At 35.7% G+C, this 17677-nt stretch overlaps 1 protein-coding gene across 3 annotated transcripts in view; it reads left to right on the top strand.

The window, feature by feature from the left end:
• Window positions 1–1523: 1523 nt before the first annotated feature.
• Window positions 1524–17677, top strand: part of LOC127422271 (beta-secretase 2-like) — a 56191-nt gene continuing 40037 nt past the window's right edge. For all 3 annotated transcript variants that reach the window (XR_007894148.1, XM_051665673.1, XM_051665671.1), the window contains exons 1-4: window positions 1524–1934; window positions 14914–15002; window positions 15747–15963; window positions 16833–16964. Coding sequence is in view for 2 of the 3 variants with exons in the window: in XM_051665673.1 (XP_051521633.1) it covers window positions 1659–1934; window positions 14914–15002; window positions 15747–15963; window positions 16833–16964 (714 nt within the window). In the remaining variant the exon portion in view is untranslated. The remainder of the gene's footprint in view (window positions 1935–14913; window positions 15003–15746; window positions 15964–16832; window positions 16965–17677) is intronic.

Here is a 17677-nt window from a genome sequence, read left to right as displayed (position 1 = left end):
TTAAGTCAGTGAAAGTGGAAAATAATATTCATATATAATATTTATATGGCAGTTTTTTGACATGGACAATTTTGTCCTCTAAGGTCCTGAGTGAGTTTTTTTTTTTTTTTTTTTAATTCTGACACTGCACAAAAAATAATAATGCATCAAAATCAATGTTGTTGATAATCATTGACATATCCCAGACTGTGAAAATCCAAAAATTCCCTTAGCATTTTGTATATGGAACATAATTCTTTTTTTTTTATTTTTCTTTTTTTTATAATAGCATTATATAAACAAACTAGCATTTAAAGGGTTAAAATCCTGAAAATTACTGAATATTTGGTAGTTATGATCAGAACTGATGTTGGTTAAAAAAATTAACTCATTGAAAGTGGAAAACAATATTAATATATACTATTTTTAGGACAGTTTTTTGACAAGGACATTTTTTGTCCTCTAAGGACCTCTGAGTAACTTTTTTTTTTTTATTGATGCACAAGGGTTAATAACATAAAACATATTCTAACATTTTTTTTAAATCCTTAAAACTGTCATATTGTGAAGAAAGGCCGATTTAGAATGTGTTCCCCACCGTTTTCAGATTGTTCCTACACCCCTGAGTTTATACCTTTATTTTACCAGGTTAGTCTTTTGAGATTAAAATATTTTTCCCCAGTGATTTTCTCTGTTTAAAAGACAAATTCAAAAGACTTGAGTCAAGGGTTAATGACATACAGTACAGATAAACATCTTCTGGAGTCAATGCACTCCATTTACGAACAAGCTAAATGTGACATTTATTGTAATAGTATGTTTTTGTGGTGTTTAATACATTTTTAATTTATAGAAATGGTGGAATTAATGATTTATGTTCTACAATATGCTTGTTAATAAATGGGGGATAATTTTTTTTAATTTATTTAATTTTTAATTTAAAAGTGTGTTTATGATTGAAAATGACAATATTCTGAATTAATATTAGCTTGCGATCTTGAATGATCAAAACACAGTTAAAAAAAAAAAAAAAAAAAACACTATCTATGCAACAGAGTGTGCACATTTTTATAGTGTAACTGGGGGCTGAGCCCCCCTAAGATTGAAATCCTAGAATTGCCCCTGAGCTGCCTACCTTGACAGAATTATTAGGCATCATAGGCGTGTTTTGATCGCATTCGCAGGTCAGCCAGATGTGGTCTAGGTAGGCAGCTCACTAGGTTTTGACACACAGCTGCAGTCTCAATCCCTCTCTCCTGCCTGTGGTCAGGGGTGGACTGGGAAGAGAAATCGGTCATGGATTTTAAATAAAAACCAGCCAAAAGTTGTTGTGCTGGGGTGTTGGGTGGAAGGTGCATGTTACGTTTTTGAGGCCCATTTGGCCTCGAGTTGCAGTCGGCCCACCGGGAAAAGTCCCGTGTCTCCCAATAGCCAGTCCGCGACTGCCTTTGGTTTCATTGCGCACTGAAATGTTTGCATATGCTCGTCATAACCGTCATATGCTCTTTCAGGAAGTTATTAATTCTGTACTTTCCACACATAGTCATATTCCTGCGTCCTCAGTCTGGTTCACATGCTCTTTGAAACAGTAACCAGAATGGAAGTGAAGTTATCAATGACAAACTTCTGCTCTTTGAAGCAAAGCTGAGTGTTGCCTGATCACCGTGAAGTTTGGCGAGATGCGGCTTCTTCGGCTTCTGCTGCTTTTTCTCTCTTTCTGGACGTCACATTCAGTGTTTAAAATACCCTTAAAAATCTTTGCAGGGAATTTCAACGCGTCCGTGCAGTTGGACCTCAGGCCTTTGAAACAGAATGAAGGCGCAGTTCAGAGCGGACTGTCCCTGGCATCGGATCCAGCGGGGACTGTCAACTTTCTAGACATGATCAATAATTTAAAAGGAGACTCTGGGAGAGGTTATTATATGCAGATGGCCATTGGGACACCAGGACAGACGGTATGTGGTCTAATTAGCCAACTTTTTTATATCAGCTTTTAATTTAACATCCGAAGTAATAGCCTACTGAAACAAAAAAGGGTTATTTTTATTTGATTTATTTTTTTTATAACGGTCCAGTCAAGATAGTGCACATGCTACGTTGTAACATTTAAACTTTAAATATACAAAAATAATCAGTCTCATTAATCATCATTGTCTCTATTTAAACACTCTGATCCCAGCATTTGGACACATTTAAAGAATTGTAATAATGGATATGTCATTAGATAACAAAATAACACAAAACAAGTGACAGTTATTTTAAAGAAAAATAGTTGTGAAGTTTAATTTATACAATTAGAGATATGCCTGTCAAAATAAGACAAAAAGTATTTGGACACTTAAGATATGTTTAAAAAAAAGTAAGGATATCATTGCATTAGATAACAAAACATCAAAGCCAGTAATATTTATTTTAAAGAAAGATAGCTTTCTGAACAGACAGTAGCTCTACACCATTTGTTTAATGTCAACATTCTGGAAACATATTTCCTTTACACATGCAGTAAAGCATGTCATTTTAGTTGTTAAACATGTTACATTTTGTAAGAGTAGCCATTCAAGATATAGGGGACATGTTACATTTGCTTTAAACTTTAAATAAAATTTGCCCTCAGTATTTGTCATAGTTCCTTAAAATTCACCCATATTATGTAATATAGTGGCGCCAAAGAATATTTAGACACTTTTGAAATGTTAAACCGTAGTGGAATCTGTCCATAGTGATCACGTCTTTGGTTACTTTGCTAGGACTGTGTGAACTTCAGACGAACCGACTTCAACGTCATTGCAAAAATGGTTCGGAAAAGTGAACTTGGTTCTGAGAGAGGCTTTAGCATCATTGGTTTGCAGATGCCACACGGTCTGATAATTTATTATTTAATGCACACTTTAATGTATTTAAAGTGTAACTTTCAGGAGGTATCCAAATACATTCTGTGGTCACTATACTAAATGTGCTTGAAGAGTTCTCTTAAGGTCGACTTTCCTTAGTCTTTAAAAAAAAAAAAAAAAAAAAAAAAAAAAAATCCCCTGATCTCAGGTCAGCTGTTACAGTACTTCTCAATCACTCAGCAGAGGTGGGAAGACTGATCTCAGATAAGCGTTTTAGGCATCAACAGCATATCAATTCAGGCAGCATGTGATGTGAAAGTCTCTCTGAAAAGCCCCAGGCGCAGGAGGGAAACCAATGAGCCCTTGATCTCTGTGCTGAGAATATGTGAGAGCCGACTCACATGGGTTCACATGACAGCGGGCCCCTGAATGAGAGCAGCTGACTCTGATTAGGGCCTGAAGGAGGCGTGTGTGCCCACTTCCCTGTACAGGCTTTATGGTCAGTTAGTTTTGCTGTTGCCTTATATAAAAAATAAAAGGCTTGCTTGGTGTTAAACCACACCATGTGTTGTTGGAATATTGGAAGGTAGAGATGTACATTTGTGGACCTACACTTTAAGAAAACAAAGTTAATCTTAGATTATACATAGGGATGCACTGATACCACTTTTTCTCTTCCGATCCGAATCCGATATCTGAAATCTCAGTATCTGCCGATACCGATCCAATACCAGTGTATTTTTATTTATTTATTTATTTTTTTTTTTTTTTTTTTTTTTGCATAATCAGTTTAGAATATGTTTACATTATTGTGTGGAACTAATTGGGGGTACTCTTTTATATGTAAAGAAACACAAACCTCTAACTACACATTATTTCTATAGAAATGTATAACCTATTAAGAAAAACTTTATTGTTAACTAGTCTACTGGATAGTGTAGCAGCAAAATTAACAGTAATTCCAGTCTAACTTTTAGGTGAGCACATTTTATCATGTCTTATTCAATCAAATGTATTAATGGAAACTGCTTTCCTGCTGGTGCAGTCAAAACTACAGACTTAAAAACAGTGTCACAGCTGTTACAAAGGTGATGTCAGCTCATAAGCACAACCTTTTCTACAAAGGATAAATCAATGATAAAAATAAAAAAAATACAGAAAAGTTTATTCTCCATTCTTCAAGTGTAACCCCCAAATCTATTTATTAATGTTTAAATAAGCATATGTTGTGAACAAAAGCATTCTCAGAGTACAATTTATTTACCAAAAAATTTAGTTTAATAATCTCACTTTTTTCTTACACTTCAAGCACTGGAGGTTTGTGAATAAGATGCATTTTTTTGCGCTGAAATACTACACGCAAAAGTGGTGCAACTGTTTAGTGAATTTACCTCTCTTTTTTTATGATGTGACGCAACCAAAGTTAATGCTTCGAAAACGTCTGTCTGATGCATGTGTACATAGACGCGTCCTTTAAAAAGCCCTTATAATAAGTCTACCTTGGACTGATTCAGAATTCAGTTGTAAAGTGGGTTGCTGTGGACTGTGGGCCAATGATAGGCTTATGTTCAATGATATGGAAATAAACAAAATAGTGCCTTTTTGCATTGTCTAATCATTGCTTTACTCGTCTTGCAAAATAATGTAATTTGATTTAATTTTCTGAATTATATATATATATATATATAATATTTACAATTATTTCAGTATAATTTTTGTATCATATTGAATTATTCTTATTTGGGACCTTTCTCTGCAAATATCGATATATGCAATTAATTGCGATTAATTCGCTGAATTAATTGGCATATCATGTAATTAATTTGATTAAGACAGCCCAAATTGTTTTCATTTTCTAAAGAAAAGTTGCATTGTAGTCAGATCAAAGCATTTTTACACATCTACTGTATAATTATATTATTTTCTTAACCTTTAACGTAAGCGATTATAGATGTATCAGATAGTGTGTCTCTGGAAATATTATAAAATCATGTCATTGTACAACATGCTTATTCTTTCATCTCATCACAAATGAATGAGTAAGGTAAACTGCAAGAGGCAAGGATCTTCCCGCATCCTCTGCGAATATGTAATTAAGGGTACTCATGTTAATTGAGGCACTCTTCCTAAACAAGCCACTAATTGCGGAATGTGTCGTATGTGTGAAGGCTTCAGGCTGAAGTGCCTCACATCAGCTAATTGATAAAAACAGGTAGCAGATGCGTTCCCAGTGACAAAGCGCCTGCCAATTAGCTAAGCTACCTTGATAGGGGTGATTAGAGCATGCTTCACCAGTAGTGGAGCCATGGGGGCGATGAAAGGAGGGTGAAGAAAGCACAGGGAAGGGGCCAGACTCTTGGAATCGAAGAGAGTTAGTGTGTGCCATGGTCCTGTTGTGGACTGGCATAATGTTTACTGGAGAAGTAGTTACTAAGTATGTAGCATGGCTGGATTTTTCGTGCCAGAGTGGCAGGAACATTGCCAAAGCAAGCAATGTGTCCTTGAAGTCCACATTAAAATAAAAATTGACCCATTTGCTTTCTCAGTGGTCTTTTTGTGCCCAAGTCATCTTTACACGTTATTTCAAAGGAAAAAATAAATGTTTGTGTTTGTATTATTTCCTCAAAATGTAAAGACTTGCTCCTCTTCTGAAATGACTTTTCATGTCGGCTGACATCATCTAGGCAGGAAATAATGTTAACCAATAGCCAAATAGCTATTTTGGCATTATTTCAGGCTACTGTTGTAATATCTTGCCAGTAGTTAATGCAGTAATTTGATGCCAGCACTGCAAATAAAAAAATAAAATAATTATTAATCATTATTTTTCTTGTTTTCCAGAAAAAAAAGAAATATATAAATATTTTTAAATATTCTGAAAACAAGATAGATTTACTTGACAAGCAAAATGGCATAAGATATTTTGTCTTATTTTAAGAAAAATCTAACTAAATTTAGTGAGGTTTATGCTTAAAAAATAAATAAATAAAACAAATTTGCTTAGAAAAACTATTTGCCTGGATTGGCAGATGCCACTTAATGCTCCACCCCTCATGCATGTGTCATCGTGGCTATATAAACTGGAGCACAGCGCCATTTCATCTGAATTTTTCTATTCGGGGTCACGATAAAAATATCTTGTACCCTGGAAATCAGACTCATCTCTTCATCGTTTAGATTTGCACCCCTTTACAGCGAGTGAATATTTGTCATTCTCCCTGACTGGGTATCTTTTGAACACTTCCGGGTTTGATATTGATTACATTGTGTTTCTTTGCAGTGAAAATACATTTCGTAAATGTTTCCACAAGCACATCTAAATACAATATGACTTGACATTCTCCCTATTCAGCAAGAGATCAGGTCTTTGAGGCTGCCGCTTTTACAATGCTTGTTAAACGCTCCATGCCACAAATTTGCACTCCAGCCACCAAGGATACTGGCAGGTCTATGGGTGGCCCAGTGTCCGTGGAGTGACAACACTGGCTAAATTTGTCAGGAATTCGCTTCTCGCTTTCCTCACCATTGTGAGCAGGGAACGTGAGCATTACATCTCCACTATTACAGGACGTGTTTGTCCTGTTTTTGCTATTGTTGACAGCATGCCAGAAGAGTGTGAATCTGCAGCATGGTGTTATGATATACAGTTCCAATAGCGTCAGCTACTGACGCAGTGCTGAAGTGACCAACTTGAAAGGGAACATCTCTGTTATGAATTCAACCTTGGTTCCCTGAATGAAGGAAACAAGATGCTGCATAGCTTTGCCGCACTAATGATTTCTTGTTGTGAAGGGACCAAGAGATAGCTCCTCTCAACTTAAGTTGAAAAATCCTGATAAAATGGTGCTGTGCTCCAGTTTAGATTCCCACGATGATAAGCTCATGAGAGGTGGAGCACCAAGCAGCATCTGCCAATCAAGATTTCCGTGATTCTATAGGGTTTAATAGATCATCACTCCTGGTAGGAGCTTTCCAAAGCATCAGCTACTGATGCAACTTCTCATTCCCTACTTTCAGTTAACCAAGGGTACATTCGTACATTCACAAAATGTAAGTAGTCATTTGTTGTCATGTGTTCTCTTCTTCTATGTAATGCCCACTTTTCATAATCCAGTCAGTTACAGATGGATAAAATGGAAGAACAATGGGCTACGAATTCCATTTCATGTAAATATATCTTCCATGCTAATTTTTTTAGAGTGCGCTTCATGTACATTGGAGGAAGGTGTCCCGCATGTTACCTGACAGACTGCCCAGCTTTGTAGACTGGTAGGGTTAGGGTTAAGAGTCAATTTAGTCATCGGCAGACTGTCAGTCAGAATGCGAGACCTTTCTCCAATATGCGCATACCATCTGTCAAGTGCCAACATTGCAAAGTCCACCCAGAGTACACAGATATTTAAGATGTTTTCAAAGATATAATGTTATGCTACTTAGTTTGTATTGGTTGCCAGAACACTCATCAATTGTCATCTCCAAATAAAGCCTGGTAGGAATGGTGAATTCTATACAATGATGTAAAACCCTGATCAAGTTCTGCCTCTATTAGCTTATTCACAAAGGTTTCTGGTTGCAAACACAATAAGACTATTATTCCTCTTGAATTTTTTCACGCCCCAGCCAGAAACACACATTAGTTATGAGGTTATGTTTGGAATAGTATACAACCCTACTAATTAGGGTTGCTAACTGTTCTGTATTAGCCGAGACGTCCCGTGTTTTGGTAGAAATTAAGAAATTTTTTGTCCCATATTTTAGCAAATTCAGCAATTACTATTTTACATTTATACAGTGTATAGTGGGCAGTATTTAGTATACTGTTCCGAACATAGCAAAAGTCGATCTATTACAGTTCCTCTCTTCTCTCTAATTTAGAGATAAAATCATTACTTAATAACAACTCAAAATTTTTCCTAATGTTTAATTCAAACATGGCATTAAAATGCATTCCTGGGTTTGAGTCAAACTGCTTTTAAATGAAGCTGTTAGGATAAGTGCGGCGGAGCAAAGCTGTGTGTATATTATGATGGCAATAACGATGAGGAATGCCCATGATGGCCTCTTTGGCAACTAGATGAGATGGTACAGCTCTGCTACCTCATTAGTTCCCCCTCGTTGAACCAGCGCTCAAACAACATTATTCCATGCTTGCCTGGCAAACGGAAACATATGTATGGAGTCGTTAAATTGGAGGGCTCCATCGTGTCAGCAGGGATTGGTGGGATATGGGTGGTTGATATTTAAGCATGAAAATTTGGAAAAATATATTAGATATAAACTAGAACAAGACATATATTTTTTTGCATTTACAATTGAGTACTCAGAACTATGTAGCCTATTATTTCTGCATTTGTATTTTAACCTATTTTGTCACTTTTCTAAGCTAAACCCTAGAATGGCAAAGCCATATGGGCAGATCATATATCCTATAAACTTGTGAAAATGAAACATACCACACACTCATTTCTAATCTAGTCTATTGAAATCAAGCCTTTGATGAAGTATATTATTGTTTTAAATTCTAGAGACTGTTGTGTGTGATAATCCCAAGAGATCAGCAGTTACAGAAATATTCAAACCAGCCATCTGGCACCAACAATCATGCCACAGTCCAAATCACTGAGATCATATTTTTTCCCCATTCTGATGGTTGATGTGAACATTAACTGAAGCTCCTGGCCCGTATATGCAGAATTTATGCACTATACTGCTGCCACACGATTGGCTGATTAGATAATTGCATGGATGATTGTTGGTGCCAGACGGGCTGGTTTGAGTATTTCTGTAACTGCTGATCTCCTGGGATTTTCACACACAACAGTCTCTAGAATTTACTCCGAACTGTGCCAAAAAAACAAAAAAAAAATTTCTTTTAACTTTTTGGTCACACTTTATGTTAGGTGGCCTTAACTACTATGTACTAACATTAAATACATACAAGACTATGTATTTACTGTGTAACTACAGGTTTTTCTGCAAAATTCCCACATTTGCTGCTACTGAGGTTGAGGTACGGGTAAGTTTAAGAGTTAGGGTTAGGGTTAGGATTAGTGGTTAGAGTTAGGTTTTGGGGTAAATGTTGGGTTAGGGGTAAAGCTAACAGTGTAACTACAAATGTAATTAAATGCAAGTACTTTAAATGTAATTACAATGCAACAACATGTATGTACATAATAAGTACATTGTATCAAAAAAGTACATAGTAGTTAAGGCCACCTAATATAAAGTGGGTCCAACTTTTTTTTAAATTAAAATATTAAGTTGCGTACACAAGTTTTCAAGATGCAAGGACAATCTTTTTTTTAACCTGAGGTCCACTTAGAATTTAGTTAAAAAAAAAAAAAAAAAAAAAAAACTTTTTTTTTTTTTTTTTTTTACAAAAAAAGTCATAATTTAGTAATATATGATACATTTCCACCCGATCTCTGGCCCTCTGTCTGAAATTAAGTTCTGGCCTCAGGAGGTGGGAAAAAGTAAATAATTACTATAAAATATAATTTCTGTTGTGAAAATAGATATATGATCTGATGTCCTTTTAGCAATTATGATCTTAAAATGAGGACATAATATTGCTGCAGAAATATGGACAAATTATTGAACATTTTTCTACTGTTCTATCCTACTCCTGTTCTAATGGCTATGTTTATCCCTGGGTATACTTCCAATTTGGCGCGAACGCTCAGCGTCTATGTTCAGTCGAACACGAGCCTGTCAAAGTATACTCCATATACAGTAACTGTGTGCGTATCCACAGTTTTCCTGAGCAAAAACTGGGTGGTGCCATGATAATTCGAACTGCCTGTTTTCTGTTTCTGGTCTCGAGACGCAATGTAAAACTAACTGAAATGAGCGATCCAGATGGAGAACAACAACCATTTAAGTGTTATTTGGAGTAAAAATGTATTTCACACTCAACTTGTGCAGTTGATGGCTGTCATAACAAATCAAAGTAGTTAATAATTTCACCTCGGACCATCGCTTCATCATCTACTCTGGTGAGGCACTGTGAAAAAAAAAGAAAAAAAAAAAATCAGATATTCTAAAGATGACTTAAATCATTAGCCCTGTGTCCAGCTAATATCATTCTGGTTCAAATAAATCAAATAAATCAAATAAATTGTCCAAACACATGCATGCAGTTGGTCTCCAGTTACCTTTATCAATTTTTGTGGGGCGGGGGATTTTGCTAGTGAAATTGCTGAGTGGCTAGTGACTTTGGAACACTAAGTCAAAAAGTTCATTTCAAAACCTGGTTAGGAACATACAGTGCTCTTCATAAGTATTTGTACAGTGAGACACTTTTCAGAATTCTGGCTCTGTACTCCACCACAATGAATTTGAAATGAAGCAATCAATATGTGATTGAAGTACAGAATGTCAGCTTTAATTTAAAGGGATTTATATCCAAAATGGGTGAACGGTTTTAGAATTACAGCACGTTTTATACACAGAGCCCCCATTTTCAGGGGTTCAAAAAAGCTTTAATTATTTATTGGGGAAGGAGCAGTAAAAGAATGTCAGTCTGTCTCGGAATTTTCAACTCATTTTTAAATTGTGCAAGAGCGCAAATTTCTGTGGCTGAATGAAGCACGTGTGGATCAAATGCGCGTTTATATCAGATGCAGCGATTAAGGAAAGAAGATATTAAATAAGATATTAAGGTAGGAAGGTCTGATTCATGAATGCTCTCTTATTTGTTTATATGTGTTCAAATCCCATTTACTGTCATATTTTTTATGATTTAATTAAATGCTCTACTCCACTAATGTAACTCGTTGTCGAGTATCAGCCTCTCTGCAACGTTTATGGAATATAATCAAATATTAATAATGAAAAATGTGAAAAATAAAACCTAAAAATAACCACATGTTCTCCCCGCAACGTTCTGGGAAGGTTAGTTTATGGTTGTAAAATAAAACTTAATAATAACCATTAGAGAATGTTCTGTAAAAGTTCTGTAGAAGTTATTTTCAGGTTGTCACATAAAATACTCCCTGAAACATTCTGAGAAAATTAGTTTATGGTTTAATATATATATATATATATATATATATATATATATATATATATATATATATATATATATATATATTACCTAAAGAGAACGTTCCTAGAACATTAGGAATTAGTTCCCAAAAAGAGTAACCAAACAGTAATGTTAGGGGAACGTTATGAGTGTCACATTCAGTGGGAATGATGAGGCTGAGGACCCAAGTACAGAGGATTTATTAATATAAAAAAGGGCAGAAACAAACCAAAACTCCCACAAGGGGGAAAACAAACATAAACAACCCTGTAGGAGAAAACAAATAAAGCAGGGCTGGGGCAGAAGGCAGCGGGGAACAGGACTGACCGGACCAGTTTGGGAATAACAGGATCAAACGAGACAGGAAACCAACAGGCAAGACCAACTGGAATAAACAAGCACACAAGACGAACTGGCACTGGACAGCACACAACCACACCGTCTTTTTCCAGAGCAGCCTGTATTTCTCCTGAGGTTACCTGTGGGTTTTTCTTTGTATCCCGAACAATTCTTCTGACAGTTGTGGCTGAAATCTTTCTTGGTCTACCTGAACTTAGCTTGGTATCAAGAGATCCCCGAATTTTCCACTTCTTAATAAGTGATTGAACAGTACTGACTGGCATTTTCAAGGCTTTGGATATCTTTTAATATCCTTTTCCATCTTTATAAAAGTTCCATTACCTTGTTATGCAGGTCTTTTGACAGTTCTTTTCTGCTCCCCATAGCTCAGTATCTAGCCTGCTCAGTGCATCCACATGAGAGCTAACAAACTCATTGACTATTTATACACAGACATTAATTGCCATTTAAAAAGCCACAGGTGTGGGAAATTAACCTTTAATTGCCATTTAAACCTGTGTGTGTCACCTGGTGTGTCTGTAACAAGGCCAAACATTCAAGGGTATGTAAACTTTTGATCAGGGCCATTTGGGTGATTTCTGTTATCATTATGATTTAAAAAGGAGCCAAACAACTATGTGATAATAAATGGCTTCATATGATCACTATCCTTAAATAAAAGACAGTTTTATTGCATGATCAGTCATATTTTCAAAATCAATGCCAAAATTTCAAAATTTCTGCCAGGGTATGCAAACTTTTGAGCACAACTGTATATATATATATATATATACAGTTGTGCTCAAAAGTTTGCATACCCTGGCAGAAATTTTGAAATTTTGGCATTGATTTTGAAAATATGACTGATATACAGGCTTAAACCTATATTTATATAGGTTTAAGCAGATAATTACCTTAATCGGTGATGTGGATATAAATGTGGTCAAAGCTGTGTGATGAACAGACAAGCTTCGATTTGAAATCATCAGCGCTCAGGTTGGTGAATTAATCCATGCATGGGGATTTTTACATGTGATATAGTGTAAAACATTAACTTTAACATTAACTTTAAGACATTTCCAAAAGTGGAAAATTTGTATGATATAGTATATTTGTTAATGTTAGTTTTAACAAGCTCCAATTTCTAATAATAAAACCGAAAACTGCAAAGTTTAGACTTTAGTCATACTGGCTTCACAGAATCATCACTGCATTGTAATTTTATTAATGCTTATTTAAAATATTTCTTTATCCTTGTGATTGTTGGATAATCAGTCTGACAATTTATTTTTTGTAATTTTTTTCTGAGCCATGCACAATAAATGGAGACTGGAACACGGCCATCCAATCTACACTTGAAATCACACCGTGCACATTCTCATTCATAGTTTACAATTCAGTTCAGTATTGGCTTCACAGACTAATCATTGCATTATAATTTTAGATGTGTTTATGCAAAATATGGCTTTATCCATGTGCTTGTTAGACAATCAGTCTACCGAATATTTATTATTTGGTAGAATTCGTTATTTGTTTTGGAGTCATAATTTGTGCCTTTCCATTAAGGTATTTGCCTCTGGGCACATCCCTAGTAAAGAACCATGTTGGTGTGATGGCTGATATCAATCCTTGCCAGTCCCATAAACTCAGCTTCTTCCATTACCTTTTTTTTTTTTTTTTTTTTTTTTTTTTTTTTTTTTTTTTTGCAGTTCAACCAAAGCTACTATTATATCTGAGTTTCTTACATGTTAAAAAAACATATTTGAACTCGTAGTTACAGTATAACAAATTTTGGAATTTTAAAGGTGCAGTAATTTTTTGAATTTGTCATCTTGGACTTACACTGACACACAGTGGCGTGGATGCAGCATCATTCAAACACAATAGTTTTCAGTTACAGATGCCATTGTATACATTTACAATAAACTATGATTAATTCAATCCATGAGTGAAAGTGCCCAATAACAGGGCAGTTACTGAGATTAAACGAGTTGTATTTGGCTGGTAATGTGATTCTAACATGTCAGCCAGTATGAGGGGGACCCTCACCATGTAGAATAAAACAGCTTTTAAAAGGTTACTGATATGACTGGGTTCCTCATTTCATGTGATTGGTCATGATTTTATACATATGTTTCAAAATTACTATTAATTTATTTTGAAGTAAAAAAAAAATAATCAGGAAAAAAGAGTGCACCTTTTAAGAAAGCTTTTCTTTTAAAAATACATTTTATAATAACATACTATTATAATACATTTTATTATCATATTTCATTGATTACATTATATTATAGCCAGTGTTACTTGGTTTGTTTTCTTTTTTCAAGAGTATACAGGGGTGAATTAATATAGTGATTAAATATTATCCTTCAATAACAAAGGATATATGATTTGTCATCTCGATATTAGGTAATTCTGAAACTATGTGAATGCAATTCATTTGTTTGCTAAATAAATATATAACCACAACACACATGGCCTTTATTTTAAAATGCAGCCTACCTATTTAGAAAGGGAAATGAGTATAACCATAAGAATACAGTCATAGAGCTCTGTAATTGATTTTTACTAGTAAGAATCATATTGCAGAGCTCTTTAATTGGAATTCTTACTATTAAAAATGCAAGCTCTGTAATTCAAGTTACTAGAGCTCTGCAATTGCATTCTTACTAGAAAAAAATTAGTTGTAGATCACTTTAACTGGAGTTTTTACTAGTAAATATGCAATTATAGAGCTCTATAATTGGAATTCTTACTAGTAGAAAATCTGTCGTAGAGCTCTCTAATTAATATTACTAGTAAAAATGCAGTTACAAAAAGTAATGCTTGGAGCATTAAAAGCTAAATCGGCTTGCCATAGAAATCAAGCCTTGTAATTAAGTATAATAATTTATTTATCTGTTGATGTTTTTTGTCTTTATATTGCAAATATATATTGTTATCTCCATGTAGGTTTACCATTAAGGCTTAAAGCACTTCTGTTGTTTGCAGCTAACGTCTTAATGATTTCTGTCTTATACATAATTGATATTAAGGTGCCTGTATAAAGATGTTATAAAAGCCAGGATTGGTGTTAAAATCAGTAACTTTAAATATCGCAATGTAAATATTATTTTCTGTCGTTTAAAATAAAATTTTCTCCAGTGTGGATGATTAATGTGACATTCTACATGTTAGCATGAGAAGTGATAGAACTGCTTACTAACCTTGTCTGTGCAAATTATATCCAATCCAGCTCATATTATGGTCATGTAAATCCATTAAACCCGGTCACTTTTGAATGGTATGTGCCAGGATACCTGGGAGAGAGCACTTTTTACATGCAGTAAACAACACCCACAGAAATGTCGACAGTAACCCATAACAAGAATTTAATCTGCCTAGAAAAGTAGTCTCATTTCATAAGGATGATTAAGCTCAAATAATACACAGATTTATTGAATAATTTACAATAATTCAAGCTTCATATCTTCTTTCAAACCTTACAGTACAATTGCCCCATAGAATTCCATTGTAAGTACATTATTTTAAATTTGATTTTTGTTTCTAGAAACTGAGGGTTGAATTGAAATTATTTTCTGTAATATTTAACAGAGCTTAAAAAGTTTGACCCATAATATTTCTCTAAACTGGCACTGTTATTTCTCTTAGATGATTTACAAACAAGCCACAAACCATGGTGTTGTGAGGGTAACGTGTTAATTCAGGTAGTGACGCAAGTGTTTTATGTCTTTGCAGCTGAACATCCTGGTCGATACTGGAAGCAGCAACTTTGCTGTAGCTGCAGCAGCACATCCCTACATCACACAATTCTATAACACAGCACTGTAAGATTACATTTTTATTTTATTTTTTTCCTTTTCTCCCCAATTTTGGAATGCCCAATTCCCACTACTTACCAGGTCCTCGTGGTGGTGCGGTTACTCACCTCAATCCGGGTGGCGGAGGACAAGTCTCAATTGCCTCCGCTTCTGAGACCGTCAATCCGCGCATCTTATCACATGGCTTGCTGTGCATGACACCGCGGAGACTCACAGCATGTGGAGGCTCATGCAACCCTCCGCGATCCACGCACAACTTACCACGCGCCCCATTGAGAGCAAGAACCACTTAATCGTGACCCCGAGGAGGTTACCCCATGTGACTCTACCCTCCCTAGCAACCGGGCCAATTTGGTTGCTTAGGAGACCTGGCTGGAGTCACTCAGCACACCCTGGATTCAAACTCGCGACTCCAGGGGTGGTAGTCAGCGTCAATACTCGCTGAGCTACCCAGGCCCCCTAAGATCACACTTTTAACAAAGTCAGACCAGATTCATGGTTCTCAAAAATTTATTTTAAAAACTTTATATAGGTTTTTAGTCACTGTACCTTTGGCACATATTAATCTGTTTTTCATCATGAAAAAAGCCATGGAAGCTGGCATGACGTTAAATCACAAACGAAAAAAACATCACACATTACTCTCTTTTGTGTTACATTTATTACATTCCAGTCTTTTTATGCATATCATTAAGTGATATTTGAAAGCAGTTCATTAGTGATGAATCAATGTTATCTTGGTTTTCTCAGTTCCAGTACATATCAAAGCACCAGGCGGGCCGTTGCAGTGAAATACACGCAGGGAGAATGGGAGGGGGAACTGGGAACTGACTACATCACCATTCCTCAAGGACCCAGTGGTAGCATCACCATCAGCATTGCCGCAATTCTCGCCTCGGAAGGATTCTTCCTACCCGGGATCAATTGGCAAGGCATTCTGGGCCTTGCATACCCTCTCCTGGCTCGAGTAAGTAAGATGGTTGTGTGTAACAGAGTAGGTTTATTTAGGAAAGGTGTGTTTACTTAAAGCTGGGTGTAACTGTCTGATTTATCTCAGCTAGGATGTTAAAGTTTTGTGTCACAAAGGTGTGGCTCGTCTACTCAAACATCAGTGGTGTTTTAGGTTTGATAGTGGTGCACTCCATAACATACTCTTGAAAGTCTACACAATTGTATAGAACATGTAGATTTGGCATATTTGTTTGTTCATAAAGTGCCAATAATTCATGGAAGTAAATAATTCAAACAAAAACATTTTGAAAGACTTACTTTGGATTTAAATTGTTTAATAATTCTCCATTTTGTTTTATTTTTTTTTATTTTTTTCATTTTTTGTTTGTTTTTCACTTACAAAAGGTTCCAAAAAGTACTATGTTGCTACTACCACATGTACCACAGCAGACAGCATTCTTTGAATTATCTTGTTGTTTCATGTAAAGATAGTAGATGAATGTGGAAATTGGTCAAATGATCAAATTACCATGGTATAATCAGATGCATCTGATACCATCACTGTACCATGGTACCACCCAGTTTCATAAATTACCTTTTGTTTTCTAGTAATGGGCAATATTTTCCCTGCATTTGATTTTTTTGATTTTTGTCACTTTCATCTGCATTTATTTTCTGACAGTTTATTTCTGGCCATTGTACTGCATTTTTTAAGGGTTGTTTGTTTAATCAATTGGTATTAAATGTTTAGTCAGATGGTAAATTACACACAAGTTCAAAATTTGCAGATTATTGCAAAATGCCAAAATGATTCAGATGATTGAAATTTAAATGAATTGTTCAGTTTCCTTAAATCAGATATTTTTTGTCTTTTCCTCCTTTCAGCCTGACCCATCTGTGGAGCCCTTCTTCAACTCTGTTGTGCGGCAGACCGGTATACCAGATATGTTCTCATTGCAGATGTGTGGTTCAGGAGTCTCTGCTAGCACCCCAACTGATGCAGCAGGTGGCAGTCTGGTGTGTTCCCAACCCCAAGTAGACCTTCAAAAATATACCCGCTACAATCCAAAAAAGTAAAATGCAATAAACAATGACACTGAGCTTAACAGGGTCCAATTCATCTTTGAAATGCATTGTGATTCAGTCACTCAAACCATATTTGGAGGTAGTGAAGGATTAAGATAGCTACATCATAATTTGTAGTGTAAATGACAGCACTGACTGTCCGCCTACATAGCAAATTTTGCCCATACAATGGTTTGGATAGAAAATATACACACATCTTTTGTAAATAAAATACAGTTCCCTATCTGTCACTCACTCAACGTTGTGTCGATGTAGTGACACTAGGGGTCACTCTTGGGAGCCTGAAACATCTCTGGTCTTTGATAAAAGGCCAGTGAAAATTGGCGAGTGATATTTGCATGCCACTCCCCCGGACATAGGGGTATAAAAGGAGCTGGTATGCAACCACTCATTCAGATTTTCTCTTCGGAGCCAAACGGTCATGCTCATTGAGCTGAATTCTCACGACTGTTCATTCACCTCTGCTGGATCTGATGGCGCATTTCAGCGGCTTCTCCCTCCTCTGCACTGGTGCACTACAGAGAACACCCCTGGGCGCTTCGGCAGAAAAAAGAGAGTATATTTTTCTGAAAGAGTATATTTCTCTAAAAGAGCGGCACACACGGAATGTCTTTTTAAAGACGCGTCTTTTTAAAGATGACTTT

Source organism: Myxocyprinus asiaticus, chromosome 31, assembly GCF_019703515.2.
Source record: "Myxocyprinus asiaticus isolate MX2 ecotype Aquarium Trade chromosome 31, UBuf_Myxa_2, whole genome shotgun sequence".
Lineage (NCBI taxonomy): Eukaryota > Metazoa > Chordata > Actinopteri > Cypriniformes > Catostomidae > Myxocyprinus > Myxocyprinus asiaticus.
The sequence above is the reverse complement of the archived record's forward strand: the minus strand, read 5'-3'. Positions and strand labels throughout refer to the sequence as shown.